This window comes from Euleptes europaea, chromosome 1 (assembly GCF_029931775.1).
Source record: "Euleptes europaea isolate rEulEur1 chromosome 1, rEulEur1.hap1, whole genome shotgun sequence".
Taxonomy (NCBI): domain Eukaryota; kingdom Metazoa; phylum Chordata; class Lepidosauria; order Squamata; family Sphaerodactylidae; genus Euleptes; species Euleptes europaea.
Window position 1 is genome coordinate 30,939,370 of NC_079312.1, and position 25,899 is coordinate 30,965,268.

The window sequence follows — 25,899 nt, forward strand, 5'->3', positions numbered from 1 at the left end:
TCGGTACATATATAGGGTAAATACAATGGGGTTGATTAGGTTTTAGAAACAAAGAAACAATACAGAAGTTAACTACCGGTAAAGATTTCAGACAACGCATGCAAGAAATAAACGCGTGCGTTAACTGGCTGATCTTTCCGGCTCCCGGCATTGTCTTGCGGGACCCGGTATCAGATCAGCGATTACTCGGGCGGGTCTCCATTGAGGTGCAGATCTTGGGCAGGAGACCAGGTGCAAACGGGGGCGGGGGGGAACGGAGTGCACAAAAACTCCATTTTGTCCGTGAGGGGAACCATCTTGTTACATATCCGGGGCCGGCAGAGAGCCTATCTGATAATTAAGTGCCATGACCTGGATGGCCCAGGCTAGCCAGATCTCAGAAGCTAAGCAGGGTTGGCCCTGGTTAGTATTTGGATGGGAGACCACCAAGGAATACCAGGGTTGCTGTGCAGAGGAAGGCACTGGCAAACCACCTCTGTTAGTCTCTTGCCATGGAAACCCCAAAAAGGGGTCGCCATAAGTCGGCTGCAACTTGAAAGCACTTTACACACACACACATACACACACATGTGTATTAAGTGCCGTCAAGTCGCTTCCAACTCGTAGTGACCCTATGAATCAAAGTCCTCCAAAATGTCCTATCTTTGACAGCCTTGTTCAGATCTTGCAAATTGAGGGCTATGGCTTCCTTTATTGAGTCAATCCATCTCATGTTAGGAGGTCTTCCTCTTTTCCTGCTGCCCTCAACTTTTCCTAGCATGACTGTATTTTCCAGTGACTCTTGTCGTCTCATGACGTGACCAAAATACGATAGCCTCAGTGTAGTCATTTTAGCTTCTAGGGTCAGTTCAGGTTTGATTTGATCTATAACCCACTGATTTGTTTTTTTGGCAGTCCACGGTATCCATAACACTCTCCTCCAACATCACATTTCAAAGGAATCTACTTTTTTTCCTATCAGCTTTCTTCAACGTCCAGCTTTCACACCCATACATAGTAATAGGGAGTCTATACAGGAAAGAATTGGCACAAAAAGCTGAAAAGGCACCATTCCGGTTGGTGCAGGCTTTGTATTTACCTTGCGGAAGGAACCCATTTCAAACAAAGCCAGTTTAAGGTTAGCATATGGAAACACCTTTTGTTAAAGTCCAGAGGAGAACCCACGCTAGTCCACCGTGGCCAAACTAACAAAAAGTCTTGTGGCACTTTCAAGACTAACCCCTGTTAATGTAGCCTAAGCTTTCACGAGCCAGCGCTTTACTTCCTCAGATGCATAAAGCATTACATTAAGCTGGCAGAGGCTGACATCCCAATATTAGATCCGAAAGTGGCAGAAGGCCAGGAGGGGGAAGTTATCACAAATAGAGGCCAGGAAGCCCAGTTTCCTTGGACAAGCAGTGTGCCATGCCATTGCTGTAGGGTTGCCAGGTCCCTCTTTGCCACCGGCGGGAGGTTTTGGGGCAGAGCCTGAGGAGGGCGGGGTTTGGGAAAGGGGCTTCAATGCCATAGAGTCCAATTGCCAAAATGGCCATTTTCTCCAGGGGAACTGATCTCTATCGGCTGGAGATCAGGTGTAATAGATCTCCAGCTAGTACCTGGAGGATGGCAACCCTACAACCCTACATTGCAGAGCTCAAGTGAAAAGGAGATCCCATCAAAACAGCAATCTGCTCAGAGTGGGTGTGGACCCTCCTCAACTACTGATGCATTCGAGGTGGGATGACTAAGCTGAATCAGCTACATAAACCTGAAAGGAGGACCAATTAGCTTTGGTAATGAGCTACATTCAGCATAAGTCTGATAGTATCAAATCTGCATGTGACTCCCAACTCAGCAGCTTCTCCCTTTCAGACTTTTCTGATGAAGTAAGGCAAATCTTCAACAGCACAATCCTAAAGGGAGTTGAACTCAGTGGGTTTAGAAGGGTGTGAAGCTACTCAGGCCCTGATCTGGATGGCCCAGGCTAGACCAATCTTGTCAGATCCCCGCAGATAAGCCGGGTTGGCCCTGATTAGCATTTGGATGGGAGACTCTGGAAGTCCAGGGTTGTTATGCAGAAACAGGTATCTAAAAAGGTAAAGGTCCCCTGTGCAAGCACCAGGTCATTCCTGACCCATGGGGGTGATGTCACATCCCGACGTTTCCTAGGCAGACTTTGTTTACCGGGTGGTTTGCCAGTGCCTTCCCCAGTCATCTTCCTTTTATCCCCAGCAAGCCGGGTACTCATTTTACCGATCTCAGAAGGATGGAAGGCTGAGTCAACCTTGAGCCGGCTACCTGAAACCGACTTCCGTCGGGATCGAACTCAGGTTGTGAGCAGAGCTTGGACTGCACTACTGCAGTTTACCTCTCTGCACCACAGGGATATCTAGTGAGGTTGAAAACCTCCCCTAATGACTTCTGAGTTTCATATTTAATGTCCGATATTTAATATTAATAATATGCAACAATTCTGAGAATTTCATGTTTAATGCCCATGTATTTCGTATTGGGTTGCCGAGAGCTTGGAGGGGGGGAAATGTCCTGTTCCTTTAATAGCAGTTTAATGCACAGAAATGCATCAAGCCTCTATTAAAAGGACAGGATGCTTTTTCTCCGGGCTATTGGCAACACCGCTTGCATAGGGACTGTCTGGTCTGTCCCATGTAAATGGCAGAAGGACATTGCTGGCACAAGAGCGTACATCACATCAATGAACGTGCCAATGAATGAGTCCTTGATGTATTTTTAAAATGTTATTGGGTCCTGAGGTAGTTTCCCTTGGGTGAATACAAGGACAGCGCTGATACAGTGGTTTGTTGTGGGACCTACTTCCTGCACTTCTGAGGGGTTCATTGATGCTGGAGAGTAGTTGTTTCCATGTGAGAGAGCGAGGAGCGGGTTGCCACTCAACGCTTGTAAGGAGGAAGGATCAGCTGCCAGGAGTGGCTGTAGATCCCTGATAATGTGCCATTTTTGCCTGTGAGCATTTCATGCACATTGTCTTAAATAGTTAAATTATGGAACTCCCTGCCCCAGGATGTGGATGGCTGCCAACTTGGAAGGCATTAAGAGGGGAGTGGACATGTTCATGGAGGAGAGAGCTATCCATAGAATCTTAAAATTGGAAGGGACCACCAGGGTCATCTAGTCCAACCCCCTGCACAATGCAGGAAATTCACAACTACCTCCCCCACACACACCCAGTGACCCCTACTCCATGCCAAGAAGATGGCCAAGGTGCCCTCCCTCTCATGAACTGCCTAAGGTCATAGAATCAGCATTGCTGACAGGTGGCCATCTAGTCTCTGCTTAAAAACCTCCAGGGAAGGAGCACTTAACACCTCTCGAGGAAGCCTGTTCCACTGAGGAACTGCTCTAATTGTTAGAAAATTCTTCCTAATGTCTAGATGGAAACTCTTTTGATTTACTTTCTGGTACGACCTTCTGGGGCAACAGAAAACAACTCGGCACCACCCTCCATATGACAGCCCTTCAAGTACTTGAAGATGGTTATCATATCCCCTCTCAGTCTTCTCTTCAGGCTAAACTTACCCAGCTCCTTCAACCTTTCCTCAAAGGACTTGGTCTCCAGACCCCTCACCATCTTTGTTGACTTCCTCTGGACATGTTCCAGTTTGTCTACATCCTTCTTAAATTGTAGTGCCCAAAACCGAACACAACACTCTAGGTGAGGTCTATCCATGGCTACTAGTAAAAATAGATAGTAGTCATGATGCATACCTATTCTCTCCAGGATCAGAGGAGCATGGCTATTATATTAGGTGCTGTGGAACACAGGCAGGATGGTGCTGCTGCAGTCGTCTTGTTTGGGGGCTTCCTAGAGGCACCTGGTTGGCCTTTGTGTGAACAGACTGCTGGACTTGATGGGCCTTGGTCTGATCCAGCAGGGCCTTTCTTATGTTTTTATGACTTCTGTGAACCTTGTAAAGCACATTATTATTATTGTCTGCAGGGTCATTGTCCACCGGTTGCCTCCAGAGCAACCCTTTCACTAGCCAAACTAGATGGCCTCTTCAGAATTGCCAGGCTTCAGCAGGAAAAGCTGAAAGTGAGTCAGACTCCAGGAGAAATTGCTGACTTGGATTTCATGCGCAGATTTGATAGTAACAGACATGGATTGATTAGGGATGATTAGTTTGCTTCACAAAATAATTGTTCCTCCTCGTAGGTTTGTGCGCACTGTTCGAATTCATCCTGCTTTGCCAATCCATAGGCAGCTGGGAATGGTCCACACCCACTCTGAATGGATCCTTGACTCATTTGACCGGATCTTATTTTCACCTGAGCTTTACTGTGGAATGTGGTACACCTTGTCCTGGGAAACTGGGTTCCTGTGGCTCTGGAGCATCTACCTACATAACCTACTTATGGTCTGGAATGCCTAGAAGGGAACAAACTCTGGGGATTTCCCTGGTTTCACCTCTCTTGACTCCTCGCTCTTGGTAAATAGCTGCCTTGTTGCCTTTCTGTTGTTTGTAGCTTTCGGCACAAACCTCTCTGCCAAAATGTGCACGTTATGAAGTGAGCTCTGACTCACACAAGCTCACGCTGTAATACGTTTGTTCGTATTTAAGGACCCACAAGGGCTGAATGTCAATCCCAGCCCATGAAGACATCACATTCCCATCACAAATGTAGGAAAATCATAATGTGTTTTTGGTGTCATGTATAAAAACAGCCTAGATAGAATTCTAGTGATAGAACATCTGCTTCATATGCAGAAGGTCCCAAGTTCAATCCCGGGCATCTTCAGTTAAAATAATCATGTAGTAGGTGATGTGGAAGACCTGAGATCATGGGGTGCCACTGTTTAGTCAAAGTAGATAGTGCTGACTTTGACAGGTCAATGATGTGACTCTCTAAAACACAGCTTTGTGTGTTCAGATTCGCTCCAGGGATGTCCCTGATTTCGTCCTATCTCAGTTCTCAGAAATCTGGAAGATTAATTTAACACTATCTTTAAGAATGAGCTCAAGCAAACATTGAAGAAAGGCACAGGGTGGCAGGGTCGTCTTAATGCATGGGCATGCGGGGCAGTTGCCTGGGGCCCCCACAAGCATAGGGCCCCCATGCTAATCTATGTATGTTGTTACTTGCTATCAATGAATAAATACTATACTATATTAAAGAAATTTTGCAAATGTTTGTGTAAAATGCCTTTTCAGAAATATAAGCACCCATTACAGTTATGGTGATATAAATAAATATACCGTGTCAAAGGCAGTGTTATTCGAAGAAGAAGAAGAAGAAGAAGAGTTGGTTTTTATATGCCGACTTTCTCTACCACTTAAGGAAGAATCAAACTGGCTTACAATCACCTTCCATTCACCTCCCCACAACAGACACCCTGTGAGGTAGATAAGGCTAAGAGAGCTCTAAGAGAGCTGTGACTAGCCCAAGACCATCCAGCTGGCTTCATGTGGAGGAGAGGGGAAAACAACCATGTTCAGCAGATTAGCGTCCGCCACTCATGTGGAGGAGTGGGGAATCAACCCGTTTCTCCAGATTAGAGTCCACAACTCCAAACCACCGCTGTTAACCACTACACCACGTTGGCTCTCCAGCGTCATACCTAGAGTCATACATCCTTTTAATGTTTAGCATTCTATTTTCTATGATCTGTAATTTTATTGACTGAGCCTCTTGGGCTGGGGGTGATGGGCAGGGTTGATTTAGGCACACACATTTAGGTACTCATACCCTGGCAGAAATTTTGTTAATCAGTTCTTGTAGCTTATCCGGGCTGTGTGACCGTGGTCTTGGTATTTTTTTCCCTGATGTTTCACCAGCAGCTGTGGCAGGCATCTTCAGAGGAGTAACTCCAGAGGAGTAACTTCAGAGGAGTTACTCCTCTGAAGATACCTGCCACAGCTGCTGGCGAAATATCAGGAAAGAAAATACCAAGACCACGGTCACACAGCCTGGATCGCCTACAAGAACTGATGAATTCTGACCGTGAAAACCTTCGACAAAATTTTGTTAGTCTTTAAGGTGCTACTGGACTCTTGCTTTTCTTACCCTCATTTAAGCACTCTCATAGAGCAATGCTATTTACACCATGGAAGTCAATGGGTTTAGCAGGGTGCAATTGTTTAGGATTGCAGTGTTTAGATAAGTGGGGGAAAGTAGGCCTCCCATCACAAGGCAGTGGTGGTTTCCCTTTGTCTGGGACCTCTTACACAGTTCATGCTCCTCCTTAACTAATCTGGAATCATTGTTACTCGGTTTCCATTTTCGCAACCCTGAGGGTGAAAGAGAGTCCTCACTATGCCTTCGGTGGAAGAGTGGCGGCGGGGAGTAGGTGCGGAAATCTAACCTTTTGTCCTCCAGCAGAGATATAGCTAATCCACACTTGGAATACTGTGCACAGTTCTGGTCACCACACCTAAAAAAGGATATTGCAGAGCTTCAGAAGGTGCAGAAAAGAGCAACCAAAATGATCAGGGGGACTAGAGCAACTGCCCTATGAGGAGCGGTTAAAATGCTTAGGGCTGTTTAGCTTGGAAAGAAGGAAGTTAAGGGGAGACATGATAGAGGTCTATAAAATTATGCATAGTACGGAGAGAGTGGACAGGGAGAAACTTTTGTCCCTCTCTCGTAATACCAGAATGTGGGGGTCATCTGTTGAAACTGGAAGGTGAGCGGTTTAAAACAGATAAAAGGAAGTATTTCTTCACACAACGCATATTTACATTGTGGAACTCCCTGCCCCAGGATGTGGCGATGGCTGCCACCTTGGAAGGCTTTAAGAGGGGAGTGGACATGTTCATGGAGGAGAGGGCTATTCATGGCTACTGGTCAAAATGGATACTAGTCATGATGCATACCTATTATCTCCAGGATCAGAGGAGCAGGCCTATTACATTATGTGATGTGGGGCATAGGCAGGATAATGCTGCTGCGGTTGTCTTGTTTGTGGACTTCCTAGAGGCACCTGGTTGGCCACTGTGTGAACAGACTGCTGGACTTGATGGGCCTTGGTCTGATCCAGCATGGCTTTTCTTACAACCCCGGAACAAGTTTCTGGCAAACATTCTTTCAGCGTCACAATAATCATCTGATGCTGACAGATTAATCTATTTGTTATCAGATACGGACCCTTATATTTCCCAAAAAATGGTACTGTTTGGCCTGGCGGCCAAGAAAACCAGGGCGAAGCAAATCACGAAAGGTGGTAAAGTTGGATAGAGCCGAATGGGCGTATTTCAATTTCTTAATTTCCATATTCTTTTAATGGTTCTGGTTTTGCATATTTTAACTTGTTTTATTGTTTTAGATCATGGGTTCTCAACAAGGGGGAATTCCCCCCCCGGGGGGGGGGAATTTTAGCGTTCCAGAGGTGGGAATTGGGACCACTATTCAGCAAAGTGTGGTGTCCTGTAGATTATATACAATCTGTAAAACTGTAGTTTGATTTTTTTGAGTTAGACTATCTTGGGAAGGGGGGAATTATATTCTGGACAATGGTGAAAGGGGGGAAATGGAGCAAAAAAAGGTTGCGGACCACTGTTTTAGATTGTAACGGCCTATGGCCTTATACAATAAACTTGATCAGATCTGGCTTTTCTGATGATCTTCGGAGTGCCCCCTCCCAAGTGCTTTTAGTCCAAGTCCTTCAGGGCTCTGGCCGGCTGCCACTTTTTGAAGTATCCGCTTCCTCGGGCCAGAGAGGTCACTGAACTAGAGCAACGAGCCGGGGCCGTTTTATATTGCAAAGAGGGAGGGAGGGAGGGAGGCAGCTAACTTGAGACCGCGGGCCAAGCCGAGAGGGACGGGGCATGGTCCAAAAGCCTGCAGAGAGCACGGGGCGTGGCCTGGCCTCGGTGGGCGGGGCCGTGTCAACTTCCCAACCCCGTGGCTTTGGGTTGCAGCCTCGGGGATCCAGAGCCGGTCCTCGCCCTGCATTGCAAAGTTGGAGCCGAAGCAGCGGCGGAGATGACCTCGGCGAAGGTGCTTTTCCCTCCCAAGATCCACCACAGCGTGCTCGGCCCCGGCTTCCCCAAAGATGAGCCGGCTCAGGGTAAGTGCCCCGGGGGACTTCTTTGCCCAGGGGGAGCGCAGAACGCAGGGCATGGAGCTGGGAGGGACCTCAGGGGTCATCTAGTCCAACCCCCTGCACAACGCAGGAAATTCACAACTTCCCCCCCACTCCCCCAGTGACCCCCTACTCCATGCCCAGAGTAAGCAAAAGAAATTTAAAAAAATCCTTGCTTTTATTACAATCCTTGCTTTTATTTTATTACGTTTATTTATTAGATTTTCTCTCCCCTCCCCATCAGTAAGGACTACAGGAGGGGTGTTGTCTGGAGTTTCCAATCAATCGCCCTCGATTTCTGCTGTCCATTGAATGGCTCCCATCCCGATAACCGCAGCTTGTGAGAACCCGTAAAAGGGCACATCTTGATTTTTATATCAGTTTAACTGTCAGGGCTTCCTCCGAAGTCTCCTGGGACTTGTAGTCTGCAGAAAGTGCTACGGACCTTGCTGTAGGGAAACGTTTCTTCTCCAGCCCTCTCCCTGGACTACAGTTCCCAAGGTCCCCTAGGGAGACGAACTAAATATGTAGCCCGTTCAATTTCGGTGCGTACCTGTGTCCGCAGAGGCTAGAGCCCCTTTTCTGACGGCGCTGGTGACCCTGCAGTAGAGGACCATAGAGGCGAAGAATATTGCCACAAATGGTCATACAGAGAGACTGGTTGTTTCTTTTCCGTGGTGGCGGTCGGTGGAGCGACCACCTGTTTCCCCCCCTTAAAAGAGAGTCTTAGGGCAAAAACGCACGGGAGGTTTTGCCTTGGATTTGCCCCTCTCTAGATGCACATTTTCCCCATCTGAATTCTCAAAACTCTGCACGGGGGCTTATTGTTGAGTTCTTGGGAATTTGGCTGGGGAAAATGCATTTAGAGAGCGGCAAATCCAAGGCAAAACCTCCCGTGCGTTTTTGCCCTTACATTTAGTAGGGAATCCGTTTAAAAAAATAATAATCACCGATTCCCTCTTTACCAGCTTTGCTAAAGACAAGGGTTAGCGCGCAAACCAAGCCTTAAACCGGTGTGATTTTATGCTTATTGCTATTTTCCTGACGGTTGCAGAGGACACCTCGCTCGGGCAACATTTAGGAATTGCGGCCTCTGTGATCTTTCCAACAGATTCCTTGTTGCAAAGTTTAAAGAGATCAAGAGAGTTGCGCCTCGGTGCTGACCTCTATGGGCAGCTACCGGCTCTGCAGGAGTTCCTGGCCTATTACAATGAAATCCTCTGCCCAAACTTGCAATTGGCAAGACTCTTTTCAATCTAGGTTAGGGTTCTAAACTGGGTTCAAGCAAGTTCAAGCACTCAATAATTAACGACTCATAAGGACCCACTAAACTGAACACAGATTATTTTGTGGGGGTGGGGAGCTGGGTGACTGTGTACTCTCAGTACCTGGCCTTGAACCTCCTTCCCACTGGCAATGGGAAGCATTTGTGCCAACAGCTGTATAAATAAATAGGCCACTGGGATGGACAGGCAGTGCTATGCCCGCTAGCAACTGCCTGTGTCAAACTTTCTTAACCCCCACCCCTGTTGCCAGGACTTCTCACTCAAGAAGAATGCCCTACATCAAATGCTACTAACCATTTATCACCGGTTTCAGAATGTTCAAAGCCCCATTCAAGAAGAAAACCCTCTGCAATCATTTATTTATTTACTTTTGTTAGATTTCTATCCCGCCCTTTCCCGACTACAGTCAGGCTCAGGATGGCTACCAATGTCAATAAACAACCAATTTAAAATGCAATTATAAAATTTAAAACCGTACACATTCTAAAATTCAGGGAGGCGCACTAGCAATAATCAAACAGGAAGGAATAATCAAACTGGAAGGGGCGGAGAAGAAGGCGGGGGAACCAAAGGCAGCTAACGAAATACAGAAAAAGTAAAAACAGACACAGGAGTGTTTACAATCGTGTAAGATAGGTCTGTATAATTTTCCTCACACTGTGGGTGACATCCCATTGAGGTGAAGAGAGCTGCATCTAAATCTGTCTAGGGAATTCATAGGAGGAATGAGATTTTAATTGTTTGTTTGGTAGCTCAATTATTGATGCTGTAGTGTTCCTTCAGTCTATCCCACTTCCATAAGGGAACCTCCAGAAGCTTATTTTATATGCTTGTGATTATTTATTGTCATTCAAGTCAAAGTTGACTTATGGCAACCCCCTGAGGGTTTCAAGGCAAGGGACGCTGGCATTGGCTGCCTCTGGGTTGGTGATCCTTGGATGGGAGACTTGATAGTCTCCCATCCAAATACTGACCAGGGCTGACCCTGCTTAGCTTCCAAGATCGGACAAAACCAGGCTAGCCTGGACTATCCAGGTCAGGGCAAGCTTATAGAGTTTAAATACCTATATGTATAGTGCCCTTGATACTGACTTAGAAAGTTCACTGAAAATCCTGGCTACATTTACTACTTAAAAAAAAAAAAACCCACTACCAATACAAAAAAAAAATTCCTCTGTTTATTAACACATTTATGGTGCTTTGTGGCACCATAAATTTTATTCCAGCATAAGGTTTTTGTGGCTACAAACAGTGAATTGTCAATATTTTATGTAAAGGATCTTATGTAAAGGACTGGGGGAAGGGGGGGGGAGAACCCAGCAGGGTCAAGGATGCAAAGAAGCACAAGGTGGAATGTAACGATGTAACCGTGAGCAAAAGTACAGAGGCCATTCACTTATTCTAGAATGGTGCTGCCGCAGTCGTCTGGTTTGGGGGCTTCCTAGAGGCCCCTGGTTGGCCGCTGTGCGAACAGACTGCCGGACTCGACGGGCCTGGGCCTGATCCAGCATGGGCCTTTTCTGATGTTCTTAAAACCGCGCTACACAGGCGTCCTTCTGTTGTGGCTGCTGGGGCACAACAACCCCGCGAGGGTGACCTCGTCCCCTTTCAACCCACCTCCCTCCCTTCGGCGGCGACCCTCTCTTGCTAGGATCCTCCCTGGTCGGGCGGGCCGGCACTTTGGCCTTGCGGCTGGCCCCTCCCGTGGTTGGCGCTGCTGCCCCCTTTCCCGGCACCGCTGTGTCTCCTCCCCAGGGCACAGCAAACAATTCCCTCTGTTTTCTTGCAGGGGCGGGGGAGACAGCCTGTCCCTCGGCGTCTGATGTGGCGCCCATCCCCACCCCCCCCCCAGCCCAGGCCCTCCCCCGGGCCGCCCCCTCCCCCGCAGCCCCGATGACGTGGGCGGCCTGCTGATCAAGGCGTTTTATGGCCGGAGCCCCCTGTCTTGGGCGCATGCCTTGCAATGCTGGGGAGCTTCGATAGATACGCAGTTTACGGCCATTGGGCTTATCGCTTTCAGGCTCCGGCGCGGGAAAGTGAAACTGAGACGAGCTCTTCTGGGAAAAGGTGGTTGCGGCCATTGGGAGTCCAGGGGAGATGGAGATCTGGGGCGTCGGTTTTTGGCCGCGTTGCATTGCATTGCATTGCATTCCCCGCGCGGCTTCTTGCTGGCCATTTCCATAGCAAACAGACCGCCTTGCTTTCGGTGGCCCCACTTTGAAGATTCGGGATTGCAGGCTGTGTGTGGGTAATGCAGGTGAGGAGTTAGGAGCATAGGGTTGCCAGGTCCCTCTTTGCCACCGGCGGGAGGTTTGGGGGGTGGAGCCTGAGGACGGCGGGGTTTGGGGCGGGACTTCAATGCCATTTTTTCCAGGAAGATCATTCACAGTGGGTCGCCGTGTTAGTCTGCCTGCAGTAGTAGAAAAGGGCAAGAGTCCAGTAGCACCTTAAAAACTAACAAAAATATTTTCTGGTAGAAAATATTCTCATACCCTACCAGAAAATATATTTGTTAGACTTTAAGGTGCTACTGGACTCTTGCCCTTTTCTATTTTTTCTAGGGGAACTGATCTCTATCGGCTGGAGATCAGTTGTAATAGCAGGAGATCTCCAGCTACTACCTGGAGGTTGGCAACCCTATAAGAACAGGTTTGTCCAATGGTATAAACTCGCTCCCCCCGGGCTGCGTTTGAAATGGAAGCGAATACCAACATAGGTAGGGATCCTAGAGAGAGAGAAAGCAGGCAGCTTAGGAAGTTGGGATCTCTATGTTGATATAGCTTGGGCTTCTTCGGAATTTGGAGTCGCTTGTTTGTTTCCATCGCTTGGCTTGAGGAATCAGGAGGCTTTTCCGCTCAAGGCAACTGCTTCCCAGTACCGCGGGGCGAAAACAAAACAACCCGGACAAAGGCATGATGTGGGCGGCTTTTCAAAATTACCGCTTCCGTCTTCGTTTATAGCATACCTGAATGAATGGCGGCGCTTAATTGCTTGGAGGGGGTGTCCGGCCCCTCGCCGGAGCTTCTGATTGGGCAATGCCAACCCTTTAAATACAAACAAAGAGGTTGCGGATTGGGCCACAACAAAATCCAAAAACCCCGCAATAAATATGTCCTATCAAAATACACCAGATGTCGGTTGTACCGACAAAGTGATGGGGGAAACCCTTCGATGCAAGTCAAGGCGTAGATAAGGGACGGCAACTTGAGCGTAAGGTGGGGTAAATAATGCCTAGCTGCTGTTTGCTTTTGCAATATCGAAGCCTGGTGGCAGTTGGCCAGCTGTGGCAGGTTGTTATGCAATTGGAAGGGAGCTGATTATGGTGAGGCGCTGGGCTGGCTCTCCTCGGCATGTTCGCCTGAGTGTCAGCAACAAATGCACCTTCCGTAAATCATTCGACTCCCGCGTTACAGCTGCCGGTGCTTGCAAGTCAGCAATCTCGCGGAAAAGGGCAGAGACCGAGGGCTTTAATAGCAGCAGCGGCAACAACAACAACAAGAAACCACCGGAAGGGAAAGAATTAGGTGAACCCAAAATAGTGCACGGAATAAGCAGAAGTCCGTCTCTCTCTCTCTCCGCCCCCTTCCTAAATCTTAACTTTAAAGAATCTGGGTGATGCCGGATCGCACGTGGTAAGCGGGCGGGGGGGGTAGGGAGCGCAGAAGAACGCTTCTCGCGCGCCTCTTCTCGATTGGCTGCCGTTACCCGCCGCTGCGCTCCTGATTCGTTAAGAACCGCCGCCTACCCGCCCTCTCTTGAGCTGGCCCTGTCCCGTGAGCCCCGACGACTGTTCGTCCGTCCCCCTGGCGGTTTAGCCCCGCCCTGCCGGCGGGGGGGGGGAGCGAACTCTTCTCTCTGCCTCCGATTGGCTGGGCCTTTCGCCAGCGTCCCGAGGCTCGCCTCCCGATTGGCCCGCGTCGGCGTGGAGTTGGAATTTTTGCGAAGCGGAGGAATTTCAAGACGCACGTGGTGGCAGCTGCTGCTTCCAGCAGCAACAATCATTTCCCCCCAGCCTCGGTTTGCAGGCTGGCGGCTGCTGGCGATCCGGTCGCTTCCCCTGCAGGCCATGCTTGTGGCTCAGGAGCCCGTTGGCCACGGAGGGCCGCAGGAGCTGGGGGCGGCCCCGAAGGATCCTTGCCGCTTGGGTATAGATACGCACGAGGGCGTGTTGGCTGTTTGTGGGCGTCTTTTGTGAATGGAAGGGGATGGGTTGGAGGGAGCCCGTCTCTCCTGGAGGTGGGAGGGCTTCGCTCCGCGCGCGGCTAAAAACTTACTATTTCCATTGATAATTCACAGTGGGTCGCCGTGTTTGTCTGCAGTAGTAGAAAAGGGCCAGAGTCCAGTAGCACCTTAAAGACTAACAAAAATATTTTCCGGTAGGGTATGAGCTTTCGTGAGCCACAGATCACTTCTTCAGATAGGTATCTGAAGAAGTAAGCTGTGGTTCACGAAAGCTCCTACCCTACCGGAAAATATTTTTGTTAGTCTTTAAGGTGCTACTGGACTCTGGCCCTTTTCTACTATTGCCATTGAGAACCTTTTTATTTATTTATTTGCGCTGACCCTCCGGTGTGTTTTCTTTGTCGCTTGCAGGGAAGGCGAGCTTGGAGTCGCGCTACCACCTGGGAGCCTTGATCGGCAGCGGCGGCTTCGGCACGGTGTACGCGGGGACGCGGCTCAGCGATTCCCTCCCGGTGAGCGAGCGAGCGGCGGCGGCTTTTTAGGGGGGGGGGAGCGGGGAGGGCGGGGGTCACTGAGGGCTTGCACCCCCGTCTATGCCTAGGCAGTAACGCTGCAAGATCCCGGGCTGCATTGGAATAGGCCTCGGTTATGGAGTGATACATTGTCCGGTATGAACACATGAAGCTGCCTTATACTGAACCAGACCCTGGGTCCATCAAAGTCAATATTGTCTACTCCAGGGTCTCAGGCAGGGGTCTTTCGCATCACCTACTTACCTAGTCCCTTTAACTGGAGACGCTGGGGATTGAAGCTGGGACCTTCTGCATGCCAAGCAGAGGCTCTACCACTGAGCCACAGCCCCTCCCCTTCTTTACTTTGAATTGCAATGTGTGTGTTTTTTACTGTTCCTTCTCTCTGCTCACTGGCTAGGTTTGTTTAAATCGACTCCTGTCCTTCAGTTAATTCACCTTTCCCCAAAGATGAGGTGTTTGCTGAACCCTCAGCTTCCACCGGGCACAGTGGGGTTTCCCAGTCGCTTAATTGTTACATAGCGTGCTTAACAACAACCCAATTGAACGTTTGATAAATATCTCTTGTATTAATGAGATCAGATGGGTCACGGAGCATGTCTCATATTATCCCATTTAGGGATATCAGTTTGTGGTATGACCTAGTTTGTTCCTTTAAAAGGAGTCTTTACCACTGTTGTTTCTGAGTCATCAAAATATTCCTTAAGAAAACCCATCAACCCAAACCTGGACTCTTGCTTGCTGCTTGAAACTTTTGTTTATGCACACCCTTATAACAGCTGTAAGAAGAGCTGGCAATGTGCATTTAGAGACTCCTTGTGCGCTCAAATAGAGAACTAACTGCATTCGGAGGAATTTCTGGATCCAAAGCCCTGTAAAGGTCCTGAACTCATAGCTCTGCATAACATTTGGGAGAACAATTTTGTGGTGTGTGTGTGTGTGGGGGGGGAATATTGCTTCCTGTGTTGCCACTCCCCCCTTCTGCCTTATGGTTAGGGGGTCCTTTTAATGATTTCTCTCTAGTGTAGCTATCAAGATATCATGGGACCATGTGGGTGTAGATAAAAAGGATTGTATCATCTTTGTATAATAAAACTGATGGGTTATTTCATTTAATTCAATAATATTCTCATTTAATATACTTTTTATCCACTGTGTGTAGATTCTCCCAATGCGTACTGTCACTGACCGGCAGTGTTTATCATGCTCACACAACTCTGCTATGCACGGACCACTTAATTTCCCCCAGTTTTGTGTTCATGCATAGAAGAATAAAGTACAAAAGTACTAGAGATTTCAAAAATGAAAAATAGATGCATTGTGGAAATCCTTTACCAATATGGTACATACATGTTAAAACATTGTTAGAAAGCAATATATCACCTCTAAATATTAAGTCAATAAAACATCCAAAGAGTGAGATACTCCATAATGGTCCACAGAATGTACAAGAAATACATGTTGCAGTGGAATATTGAAAGAATACGATTCACATATCCAGGAAATAAAATAAATAACCATGCAGTAACAATGTCAATCACAAAAAAATGCCATCGCCTCATCAAACAAAACTAGTGGCCATATAATCGAACATGGGCAAATATTTATGCCTACAGTATTCAATTTTGAGTAACCCACTAGAATAATATTTTAGACTAAAAAAATCCAAAATTAATTCTTACCATACTCAAGTCCAATATCAAAAGAATACAAGGATCTTGTTTCTTCAGAAGAGGTTATTGAAATGAATTCTGCTGCCATTCCCTGTATAATTAGTTGTGCCAATGTTATAGAACACATGAAGCTATCTTACAGTGAATTAGGCATCAGTCCATCAAGGTCAGTATTGTCTACTCAGACTGGCTCTCCAGGGTCTCAGCCGAGGTCTTTCACATCAGCTATCTGTTCCTTTCAACTGGAAATGCCAGGAATTGAACCTGGGACCTTCTGCACACCAAGCAGATGCCCTAACATTGAGCCATTGCCCTTCCCCATTATTGTAACTATATGGCCATTTTTGTGAATTGTATTTTTTATTCCTTGGATACATGGTGTTCTTTGAATATTTCATTGCAAGTTGTATTGCTTTAATATTCTTTGAACTGTGTGAACACTATGGTGTATTTCACTCCCTGAACGTTTTATTAACATGACATTTGATAGAATATGTTGGATCATTACAATATGTTTTAGTATTTATCTGTCATATGGGTCATATTTCTAATGGATCTCCACAATACACCCGACTTTCAACTGTGAAACCTCTAGTACTTGTGCACTCTTTTTTTCTGTGTTTGTAGAGGTTTGTTATCTTTTTGCTTTTTCTATATTGTGTTCATGCACACTAAGGCTCTATGCCCGTTTGCCAAGTTCACACAATAAGGTAACAGCACATATTGGGAAGACCCTGCATGGTTGGTAAGCTCCCTGTATGCATCCATCCTAGTGTTTGAAAAAGGGTTGCATAAGAGTGAAAAAGGAACAGAGCCCAGATATCGCTTTGTTTGGGCCCCCTAGTGGACACATTACCCTTAGGGTCAGACGTTTAATAAACTAGACTTGAGTTCCCAGGTCAATTATGGTGAGCAGGAAACGTCCGCTCTTCCATCCTGTTCTATAGCAATAATCAGGCTTGCACTTGGAGTTCAGTAGATCTAGCTTCTTAAATAGCTTTCTTCCCTCGCCTTCAGGTGGCCATTAAGTACGTTGCCAAGGAACGAATCTTGCAGTTTCACCATATGGTAAGCTTCAACCCTTCTGTTCTGTTTCTTGCGTTCAGGGTGTTGCGACCCCTCTCTGGGAGCCAGCATGGTGTAGTGGTTTGGAGTGGTGGACTGTGATCTGGAGAACCGGGTTTGATTCCCCACTCCTCCACATGAGCGGTGGAGGCTAATCTGGTGAACTGGGTTGGTTTCCCCACTCCTCCACATGAAGCCAGCTGGGTGACCTTGGGCTAGCCACACTCTCTCAGCCCCACCTACCTCACAGGATGTCTGTTGTGGGGAAGGGAAGGGTATTGTAAGCCGGTTTCCTTAAGTGGTAGAGAAAGTCACCATATAAAAACCAACTCTTCTTCTCTGCTCCCTTGAATGGACTGTCTAATATGAGTCTCACCTCTGTTCCATTTCCAGAATGGCACCCTGGTCCCGCTTGAAGTCCTGCTCCTGAAGAAGGTGTCGTCCACCGGTTGCCGAGGCATTATCCGCCTCCTGGACTGGTTTGAGGAACCTGACTCGTACTTCATTGTCATGGAGCGTCCCCTCGTGTATCAGGACCTCTTTGATGTCATCACAGACCGGGGCCCGCTCCCCGAAACCTTGGCTGCCAGTTATTTCAAGCAGGTGGTGGACGCGGTGCACCATTGCCACGTATGTGGCGTATTGCACCGGGACATCAAGGATGAGAACATCTTGGTAGACCTCCTGCACGGTGAACTGAAGCTCATAGACTTTGGCTCTGGCGTCTTGCTTCGGGATTCTCCGTATACAGACTTTGATGGTGAGTATGGTCTACGTCAGGGGTGTCAAGCATAAGGCTCGAGGGCCAGATCCAGCCCCTTGAGAGCTCTTATCTGGCCAACCAAGGCAGCCACCCACCCCCCACGCTCAGTCTGGGCTGGTGAGGCATGGCCCAGCCTGACCAAGTGACATTTATGTCATATCTGGCCCTCGTAACAATTGAGTTTGACACCCCTGCTCTATGTATGACTTTGACTGAGTGGCTGGTCAAAGACAAGCCCCTTGAAGCAGACCAGGATCACAAATCTTTGCAAGGATGGAACCCCCCTTTAAGGCCAGCACAGGCAGTTGGTATGGTAGACCATGACCTGTCTCACGCCCTTCTGGCTCCTTTCCTGTGTAGGCCTCAACTAGTTCAGTCAGGAAAGCAAAACCCGTTTTCTGTCCTAGAAGATAAAAACAAGTGACTCTGTGACTCCTCAGTGGTGTTTATGGGCCTATGGATTAACTTTGTCTTCTGATGTGGGCTTTGTTTTCTGCAGAATATCTGCTTCCCCGTCAAAGGCATAAGTCTCTGCTCTTCATCTGTGGCCTTCTCCCTTCCGAGGCTCAGGGCTGAAATGAGCTGTTATAACTGTGGGAAACTCACATTGCTAGTTTTTTAGGGAAGGCCTTTTGGAGCCTAACTGGAGAGTCCTTGCTGGAGGGGCGCTTGCTTGATTGCTTTATGTGGGTTAGCTATGCCTTGATACACTGGAGCCATCTGTTTTTGCTCATACTCTTTACCGTGCATGTGGAGGAGAAATTCCAGTTGGCACTAGGAACTGTTAACCGATCTGTTTGTACACAGAAGCAGGTGGTGGCACTAGTAACTTGACTAATGTGTAAAAAAGAAGTGCTTTTTGTAAGCTGCATCCTGAAAGACCATGGGTCTAGTTGGCACTGCCTTGGTAATCCTGTGCCTGGCCTGTATCATTGGAGACTGAAATTGGGAGGGGGCTCACATGACAGAGCCGTGGTGTAGTGGTTAGGAGCAGTGGTTTGGAGTGGTGCACTCTAAACTGGAGAACTAGGTTTGATTCCCCACTCCTGCACAGGAAGCCAGCTGGGTGGCCTTGGGCTAGTCACAGTTCTTAGAACTCTGTCAGCCCCACCTACCTCACAGGGTGTCTGTTGTGGGGAAGGGAAGGTGATTGTAAGCCAGTTTTGTTGAAAAAGTTGGCATATAAAAAACCAACTCTTCTTCTTCTGTTGCTCCCTTGCTTACAAAAAAAATCTCTGCAGATAGAAAGCTAGCACGTCATGGAGAAAGGTGAAAGCCTTCTCCCTGATACTCTGGTTTTCTTTGTGCAGGGGAATTTTATGTTCCTTTGGAGGCATTCAGTCATGTAGGTGCTATCTCTAGTCTGAAGTGGAGCCCAAACAGCAGGCTGTCATCTCAGTAAGACTCAGGCCATAGATTCTGGCGCAAAAATGTGGAATGCCTAACCTCTTTTGGACATAATCTGTGCCCCAGTTCCACTGTTGTGTGTTACTGCTGTTTATTTATGTAGCAATTTCATCATGTTGGTTTTGCAATTAGTGCTGTAGTTACTGATTCTTTTGGGTGATGAAGGTGCAACCAAAGACTTTTGATGGTTGGCTGGAAACGTCTAAGGGAATGTTGCTTTGGTTCCAAAGCATGATGGAGTCTCTTTAGACATGGGTTCACCTGCTCTTCTCTGCTCCTGTAGGTACCCGTGTGTACAGCCCTCCTGAATGGATAAAATACCACCGGTACCATGGCCTGCCCGCCACTGTGTGGTCGCTGGGCGTACTTCTCTATGACATGGTGTGTGGGGACATCCCTTTTGAACGAGACGAAGAGATCCTTCTTGGGAAACTCCACTATCATTGCAGGGTGTCTGCAGGTAAGGATGTTGCTCTTGGCCATGCGAGGACCTGTGCCAGATGTTGTAGTCAGCAATCTTAAGTAGCTTCAGACTTCTTACAGGCACTTTGCTTCTTTCCAAGTTCTTCCTTTTTTTGGACTGGTATCCAGTGGCCCAAGAGCAGGGGTGGAAGGATCAACGCCAGCCTCTGGTGCTGAAAGTATCATAGGCCAAAATGTTCTTGAGGGTATTAGCCATATGATCTGGGATGGAAAATTTCCATTCTGAAGATCAGATTAAGCCACAAGTGGAGAATAGAGAAGTCAAGATGCCTCAGAGTACATATGCTTATAGGGCATATGTATGCCCTGTGGGCTTCCTGCAATTTACCCAGGAAAGATATTATCCTAACAGGCCTGGGTCCCTTTCAGAATTAGTGTTAACCAGAGAGCCAGCGTGGTGTAGTGGTTAAGAGTGGTGGACTGGGTTTGATTCCCCACTCTTCCACATGAGCGGTGGACTCTAATCTGGAGGACCAGGTTGGTTTCCCCACTCCTACGCATGAAGCCGCTGGGTGGACCTTGGGCTAGTCACAGTTCTCTATGAACTCTCTCTGCCCCCCACTTACCTCACAAGGTGTCTGTTGTGGGGAGGGGAAGGCGATTGTAAACCTCTTTGAGACTCCTTAAAGGTTGAGAAAAGCAGGGTATAAAAACCAACTCTTCTTAACTGAGCACATATTTTGTTTGGTGCCCTTTGGTGTATGCACCAGACTTTTTTTTTTAAGTCTTAATTTGTTAATTAACGCCGGAGCTTTATGATGGGGACAAGGAAGCATTTGCAGCCACTTGCTGGCATTAAGTACATGCAACAGGACACTGGCATCCGTGTGGGCGGCCTACTTCACAAATGAGTTCAGTAATGTGACTCTCGGCTAGGAACTCTTCTTGCATTACTTAACTGAAGCGAACGAGCCTCACCATAGTCTGGGAGGCCTTACTCTTCTGTGAGGGCATCCTGGGTCACCTCCTAGTTGTGGTTTACGTTCTCAGACTGGCTGAGGCGATTCTTGTCAAAACGTTTTGTCCGCCCGTAAAAGCGCTTTACAAACGGTGGTTGTCTCTTTCTTCTTGACAGAATGCCGTCACTTGATTGAATGGTGCCTCTCGCTGGTCCCAGAGAAGCGGCCATCCCTGGAACAGATCCTGGCGCACCCCTGGCTCCTCAACGCCCTGGAGCACAGCGGGCGCAAAGCGCAGCAGCAGCAGTCCACAGTCCCGAAAGCAGGCACCAGCCTGTGACTGTGGGGGCCTCTGGACAGCGGTGGGGGTGGCTTGGCGGACTGTGGACAAAAATTCCTCTCCTTCAGCAAGAGGCGGGTTGACTGTTGAATGGCTGCCTTGCCACTGGGGGAGGGGGGGCGCCTCACGAAAACCCAGGTCAGTGGCTGCAATCCCACGCTAACTAGACAGTGGGGCTGTCTCACAGCCTTTCCAATGGTAATGTAACAGACCAATGGGCACTGCTCCGTTTACACAAGGACTCTCGGCCTATCCCGTTTGCTGGTGAGGCATGGAAGATTGGCACCAAACAAGCAGCGCCCAAAGGCTTTCAGGGCTGTCTGGCTTTTTTTTTTCCCCCTCCTGCACTCTGGGATGGATATCGGAGCTGAAGGAGCTTGGAACTTCCCTGAGGAAGCAGGACTGGACGAATGTTTCAATGTGTCATGGATATGGTGATATGTCCCCTGCAGGCACCAGCTTCTATTTATTTAGCGTGATGTTCCTTTGGGAACCCTGGCTGGTTCCTGCTGTGCTTACACTAAGCGTCATGCGCCTGTTTCCCGTGACATGGATGTTGTGACCTCTGATCCCTCCACCCCATCTTTCCGTTCCTGGCCAGCCATTCCAAGTCTGAATCCAGCTCCAAACGATAGGCCTGGTTTCTCTCTCCTTGGTTTGTAGGCTGAGGGAATTTTTTTGTAAGGGGAGGGGGGTACGTTGTAGCAGAAATGCAAGAGAAACACAAATATTTGGAAGATTAAAAATCCAGAGCCCAAAACTTTTTATATATATAAAAATGAGGACTTTGACTTGGATGGTGTGATTAGAGTGGGGACGGCGTTCTTGTAAATCCTGGCTGAATGCTGCAGATTTTCAAAGACTGCGCCATATCAATTTTGATTTTTCTTCACTCAGGCTTCCTTCACTTTCCCTAGCTCTTCATCCTGGAGAAGTTTGAAGCTGTGTTCTGCCAGGATGTACTGAAACTCCATAATCCACCCTTGGTCACACAAAGGCTGGCTTGCAGACTTTAAGTTGTGGGCCTCACTAGTTCCCTTAATAGACTGAGGGGACATCAGGCGCTTGTGGTCTTGACCCTGAATTTAGGGAACCTGTAGCCTTATCAAGAACCATTAGGGGCTCTTTTAATGTGAATTTGGTGCCTTGAAGGGGGGGGGGAGAATAGCCTTGTGAACACCATCCTTTGGCGGTAGAGAATGCAGTTTTCATTAAACGTTAGGATAACTGCTGGGGCCCAATCTCTGACAGGTTCCTGGAGCTTTTCTAGCTTGAATGGCGAGGACAGCTCTCAAGGAAGTCTTATGTAGCCCATCACTGTAGAATTCCTGTTTTGCTAATTCTATGGGGGAAATGGAAAATTGGATCCTGACGGACAGTTAATTAGTCGGGGGGATGGGGCCTGGAGACTAAACCCCATTTCACCACCCCCTAGTTGAGTAACCTTCAAGTGCCTTAATATGAGCTTTCTGGCACTGCCTCCTTAAGACATGTTTACTCCAGCAGGGAATGGGGCAGGATACCAGACTGGAAAGGTTGCCCTAAGAGCTAGGATCCAGCCTTGGGGAAGTCCCAGCATCAATTTCTGAGCCTGCCTTCTTTGGCAATGTAACTGAATAGTATATTTATATTGCAGTTCAGGATCTGATTTGTGGATTTTTTTTTTACTGTCTCGTGCACACTTGTGCATTTGTATAACCTTGCAATGCCGTGCCTATTTAAGGCTCCAACAATAAAACCCTTTCTGGGATTAAAAAGATTTTTATAAGAAAACACAACTCCTTCGTATTTTTTTTCCTGTTCCTAGGGTGGGGTGGGGGATATCTGGCATGGCTCTATGGATTTCCAGAGCAGCGTGTTTGGCCATGCTCTCTCAGTATAAACCCCCCACATGCCATAGCAGCCTGAGGTGAACACAGGGAGATTACTGGGTAAAAGCTGACAAAGGGAGCTTCGACTCTTGAAAGCTCATGCCCTGAAAATCTTGATCTCTAAGGTGCTACTGGATTCTTATCTATCTGGGTAAAACCAAGTGAGCTGAAGGAAGTGATCTGTGACTCATGAAAGCTCATATCCTACCAAAAATTTTTTTTTGTCTTTAAGGTGTTACTGGACTCTTGCTCTTTTCTACTTGGTAAAACCAAGACCGGTGTGGCATTTGAAAACCCAAGTGCCTTAGAGGCCCCAAAGCAGGTTCCTCACCCTCCTGGGTATGGAAAGAAGCTTGAAACCCTCAATAAAGGGACTGAGAAAAGCTGCATTGGGTGTGGCAAGGGAGAAGGCTTTGTGGTGTGCCTTGCATCCCAAAATGGTCTTTATGGCTGTTCCTTTACTCATGTACCTTTACAATTTGATGTTCAGCAAGGGTGAGAGCCAGCATGGTGTAGTGCAGGGGTGGAGGAATGTCAGGTCCAGGGGGGCAGTATAAGGCCTGCAAAATCGTTTGGTCTGGCCCTTTGTGGGTCTTGGCAGATCTCTAGCTCAGAGGCATCTAAGGCTGGTGATCCGCCCCCTTCCGCGGACAAGAATAGCCTCTATTCAAGGCAGATGTGAGTTTGTTTCGCCAAGAAAAGGAACCTTTCCCCCTTGCAGAAGAGTTGTTAGCTATGGAGCTGCTAGGACCGCCCAAGAAACTGTGTTAACCCTTTCCCACCCGGGCCATGGAGAAACGTATTACCTCTGTACTACAAGAGGGTTGGGGGCCGAAGTAGCGACAATGGAGGGGTTAAAGGGGGCAGGGCCAGAATACATGTTGGGGGGAGATCTTAGCCAGTGTGTCCTCATTTCATCCCTGCAGGCGGAGGTAGCAGAAGCCAGCTGTAGAATCTGGCCCTGACCATGCAGAGCAGGAGCAACTCCGGCGTGCGGCTGGACAGCTACGCCCGGCTGGTGCAACAGACCATCCTGTGCCACCAGGTGGGCGAGTGTGCCACCGGTTGGATGCCTGCCTACTTGCCTGTTTTGGGGGGGGGGTCATCTGGGGCAGCTGCCTGCTTGGGGCTTGGTCAGCTAATTTTTAAGTTGATAATTTTGTATGGCCCAAGGATTATGATATAAATGTCCAAATGGCCTTAACGGAAAAAAGGTTCCCCACCCCTGGTGTAGTTGTTAAGGTGTCGAACTAGAATCTGGGAAACACAGGTTCAAATCCCCACTCTGCCTTGGAAATGCTGGGTGACCATGGGGCTAGCCACACATTCCCCGCCTCAGCCTTGGCAAATATTTGGATGGGAGGCCTCTAAGAAATACCAGGGTCGCGATGTGAAGGCAGGCAATGGCAAACCATTCTGAACATCTCTTGCCTTGAAAACCCTACGGGGTTGCCATAAGTCAACTGTGACTTGACAGCAAAAAAACAAAACAAAAGATGAGTAACTGTTTCCAAAGGAGCTAGTCAGATCCCTTCCTGTCAGTTGTCGGTTGTAACTGCATGGCGAAGGGGGTAGATACTTTTTCTTTTGTCTCTGTCGTGTCCTCCTTCTACCTCACCAATCTCTAACAAATGCAGACGCCCCTTCCTAGAAAGTCAGCCCCTGAACACTACAAAAATTTCAACTCTGGATAAAGGTTGCCTCATGGTGTGTGGGCCAGCTTGGTTTGTGCAAAATGAAGTGGGTTTGCATCAGTATTACATCATGCGGTCACGGGTTTTGAAGGTCTTCAGCGCAGAGTCTAAAACAGCCTTGGATTGTGGATAATGCAACTTACAGGTAAAATGATGTGCTCCCAGATAACAGTTTGCAAGTGAACACTTGCTGTGTTCCTATCCTGAGGTTGAAAAGGTTTTCCGTGAAAACCTGCTTCCTTCTAGGATATTAACAGCGCAATCCCATTGAGTGCAATGAGTTTATGAAGGATGCAACTCTGAGGACTGAATAGCTTATAAGGGTGTGAAGCTGAGATAATTGGGAGTGTTGTAACAGGGAAGCGCGGCTACGGAGATTGGTTGAATGCAACGCTTGGGACTGATTCAACCTGTTGAGTCTGTGGTTGCACAAAAGCTTGCATTTCAGGCGGGGTTCCCCTTAATATCTCATTGAAGCAGCTTCTGGTGGAAGTGAGGAAGTAGTTTTGCTATGCTGAAAATCCAGCCTACCCCTAGTGAGTTGTGGGAGTCACACAAGGAGGTGGGCCGAGATGTGTGGGATGAATGCCGTGCTTCCAGGATGAGAGAGGTTCCGTCTCCCCAAGTCAGGAGGGTGTGTACATGTGTATCAATTGTCATGTGAGGGAGATTAAGCTGGTCATTCTGCACTCAGGTCCTGACAGGATCAAAGCCAGCACCTCAGAAAAGGGGTGTGTGTTTTTTTTAACACCGGGAGTATAAACGCTTCTGCTGGGGTGCTTTATGCTGAAACGAGAGAAGGTGTTGATGCGAGTCTTCTAGGTAAGCAGTGTCTATGTAAGCGAGGTTGGGAGTGATCGTAGTCTCTTCTTATCAGAAGGTCCTGCTATTGTTCTGGTGGAGATGGATTGCTATTGAGATTAGTTGACTGGTTTTGAAGCAGCTGTCTGCTGGCTTTGAGGCAAAGGAATCTGAGAGTCCATCCAAATTATGAGCTTGGAATGAAAATAGCGTTTGATATAATGCTGCTCCCAGCTTATTCCAGTTTTCTTGAGCGAGGGCTCACTTCATCAGATGTGTATTTTCAGCTCAGTCGTGCTTCTAACCAGACAAGTTTCAATGGCGCTTCCTGGCCATTGCTTCTAACCAGACAAGTTTGTAGAGCGATGGATCCATTGGGTCAGCAACATCGTTGAGTCCGTCCTGGGTCCTGTTATCTGTAGGTGCCTTAAAGTCACTGGAAGTGGGAAAGGATGTGGTCAGTTTACCCTCTCCAAATAATTGTGATGGGTTGGAGGAAAGGGGCAGGGTTAAAGAGAGCTTTATCGTGGGAGCTAGTTTCAAATGGGGAAGGAGCAACAGGGGGATATAGACAGGCTCATCTCAAGCCTCTGCTAGCACAACACGGTTCCCAGGTATGATTTACCTGGCTTAATGAATCTTGAGATTAACCAAGGCCCCAGAGAATGTTGTTTTCTCGTCTATCCCTGCTGGGGTTGCCAACTCTGAGTTGGGAAATTGTGAGTGGTGCTTGGGGAGGTCAGGTCTGAGGAGAGAGGGAGCTAAACAGGGATACAATGCCATAGAGTCTGCCCTCTGAAGTTTCCCTTTAAATTGTGGAACTCCCTGCCCCAGGATGTGGTGATGGCTGCCAACTTGGAATGCTTT

General features: G+C 48.0%; 1 protein-coding gene across 2 annotated transcripts; it reads left to right on the plus strand.

The window, feature by feature from the left end:
* The first annotated feature begins 7,938 nt into the window (after positions 1-7,938).
* On the plus strand, positions 7,939-20,666 carry LOC130487571 (serine/threonine-protein kinase pim-3-like). 2 transcript variants are annotated; one of them, XM_056861041.1, is made up of 6 exons: positions 7,939-8,023; positions 13,918-14,018; positions 16,727-16,777; positions 17,168-17,534; positions 19,228-19,404; positions 20,503-20,666. In XM_056861041.1, exons 1-6 carry the CDS (start codon positions 7,939-7,941, stop codon positions 20,664-20,666), a joined length of 945 nt encoding a protein of 314 aa, XP_056717019.1. The 2 variants fall into 2 exon arrangements, with proteins under 2 accessions (XP_056717019.1, XP_056717025.1); XM_056861047.1 differs by lacking the exon at positions 7,939-8,023 and adding an exon at positions 13,388-13,469.
* The last annotated feature ends 5,233 nt before the right edge of the window (positions 20,667-25,899 follow it).

Bases quoted from the DNA above. Each gene is read 5' to 3' on its own strand.
- LOC130487571 (XM_056861041.1), top strand. From the start codon at position 7,939: ATGACCTCGGCGAAGGTGCTTTTCCCTCCCAAGATCCACCACAGCGTG. The intron at 8,024-13,917 runs GTAAGTGCCCCG...TGTCGCTTGCAG, and splicing joins CAAAGATGAGCCGGCTCAGG to GGAAGGCGAGCTTGGAGTCG. The intron at 19,405-20,502 runs GTAAGGATGTTG...TCTTCTTGACAG, and splicing joins TCATTGCAGGGTGTCTGCAG to AATGCCGTCACTTGATTGAA.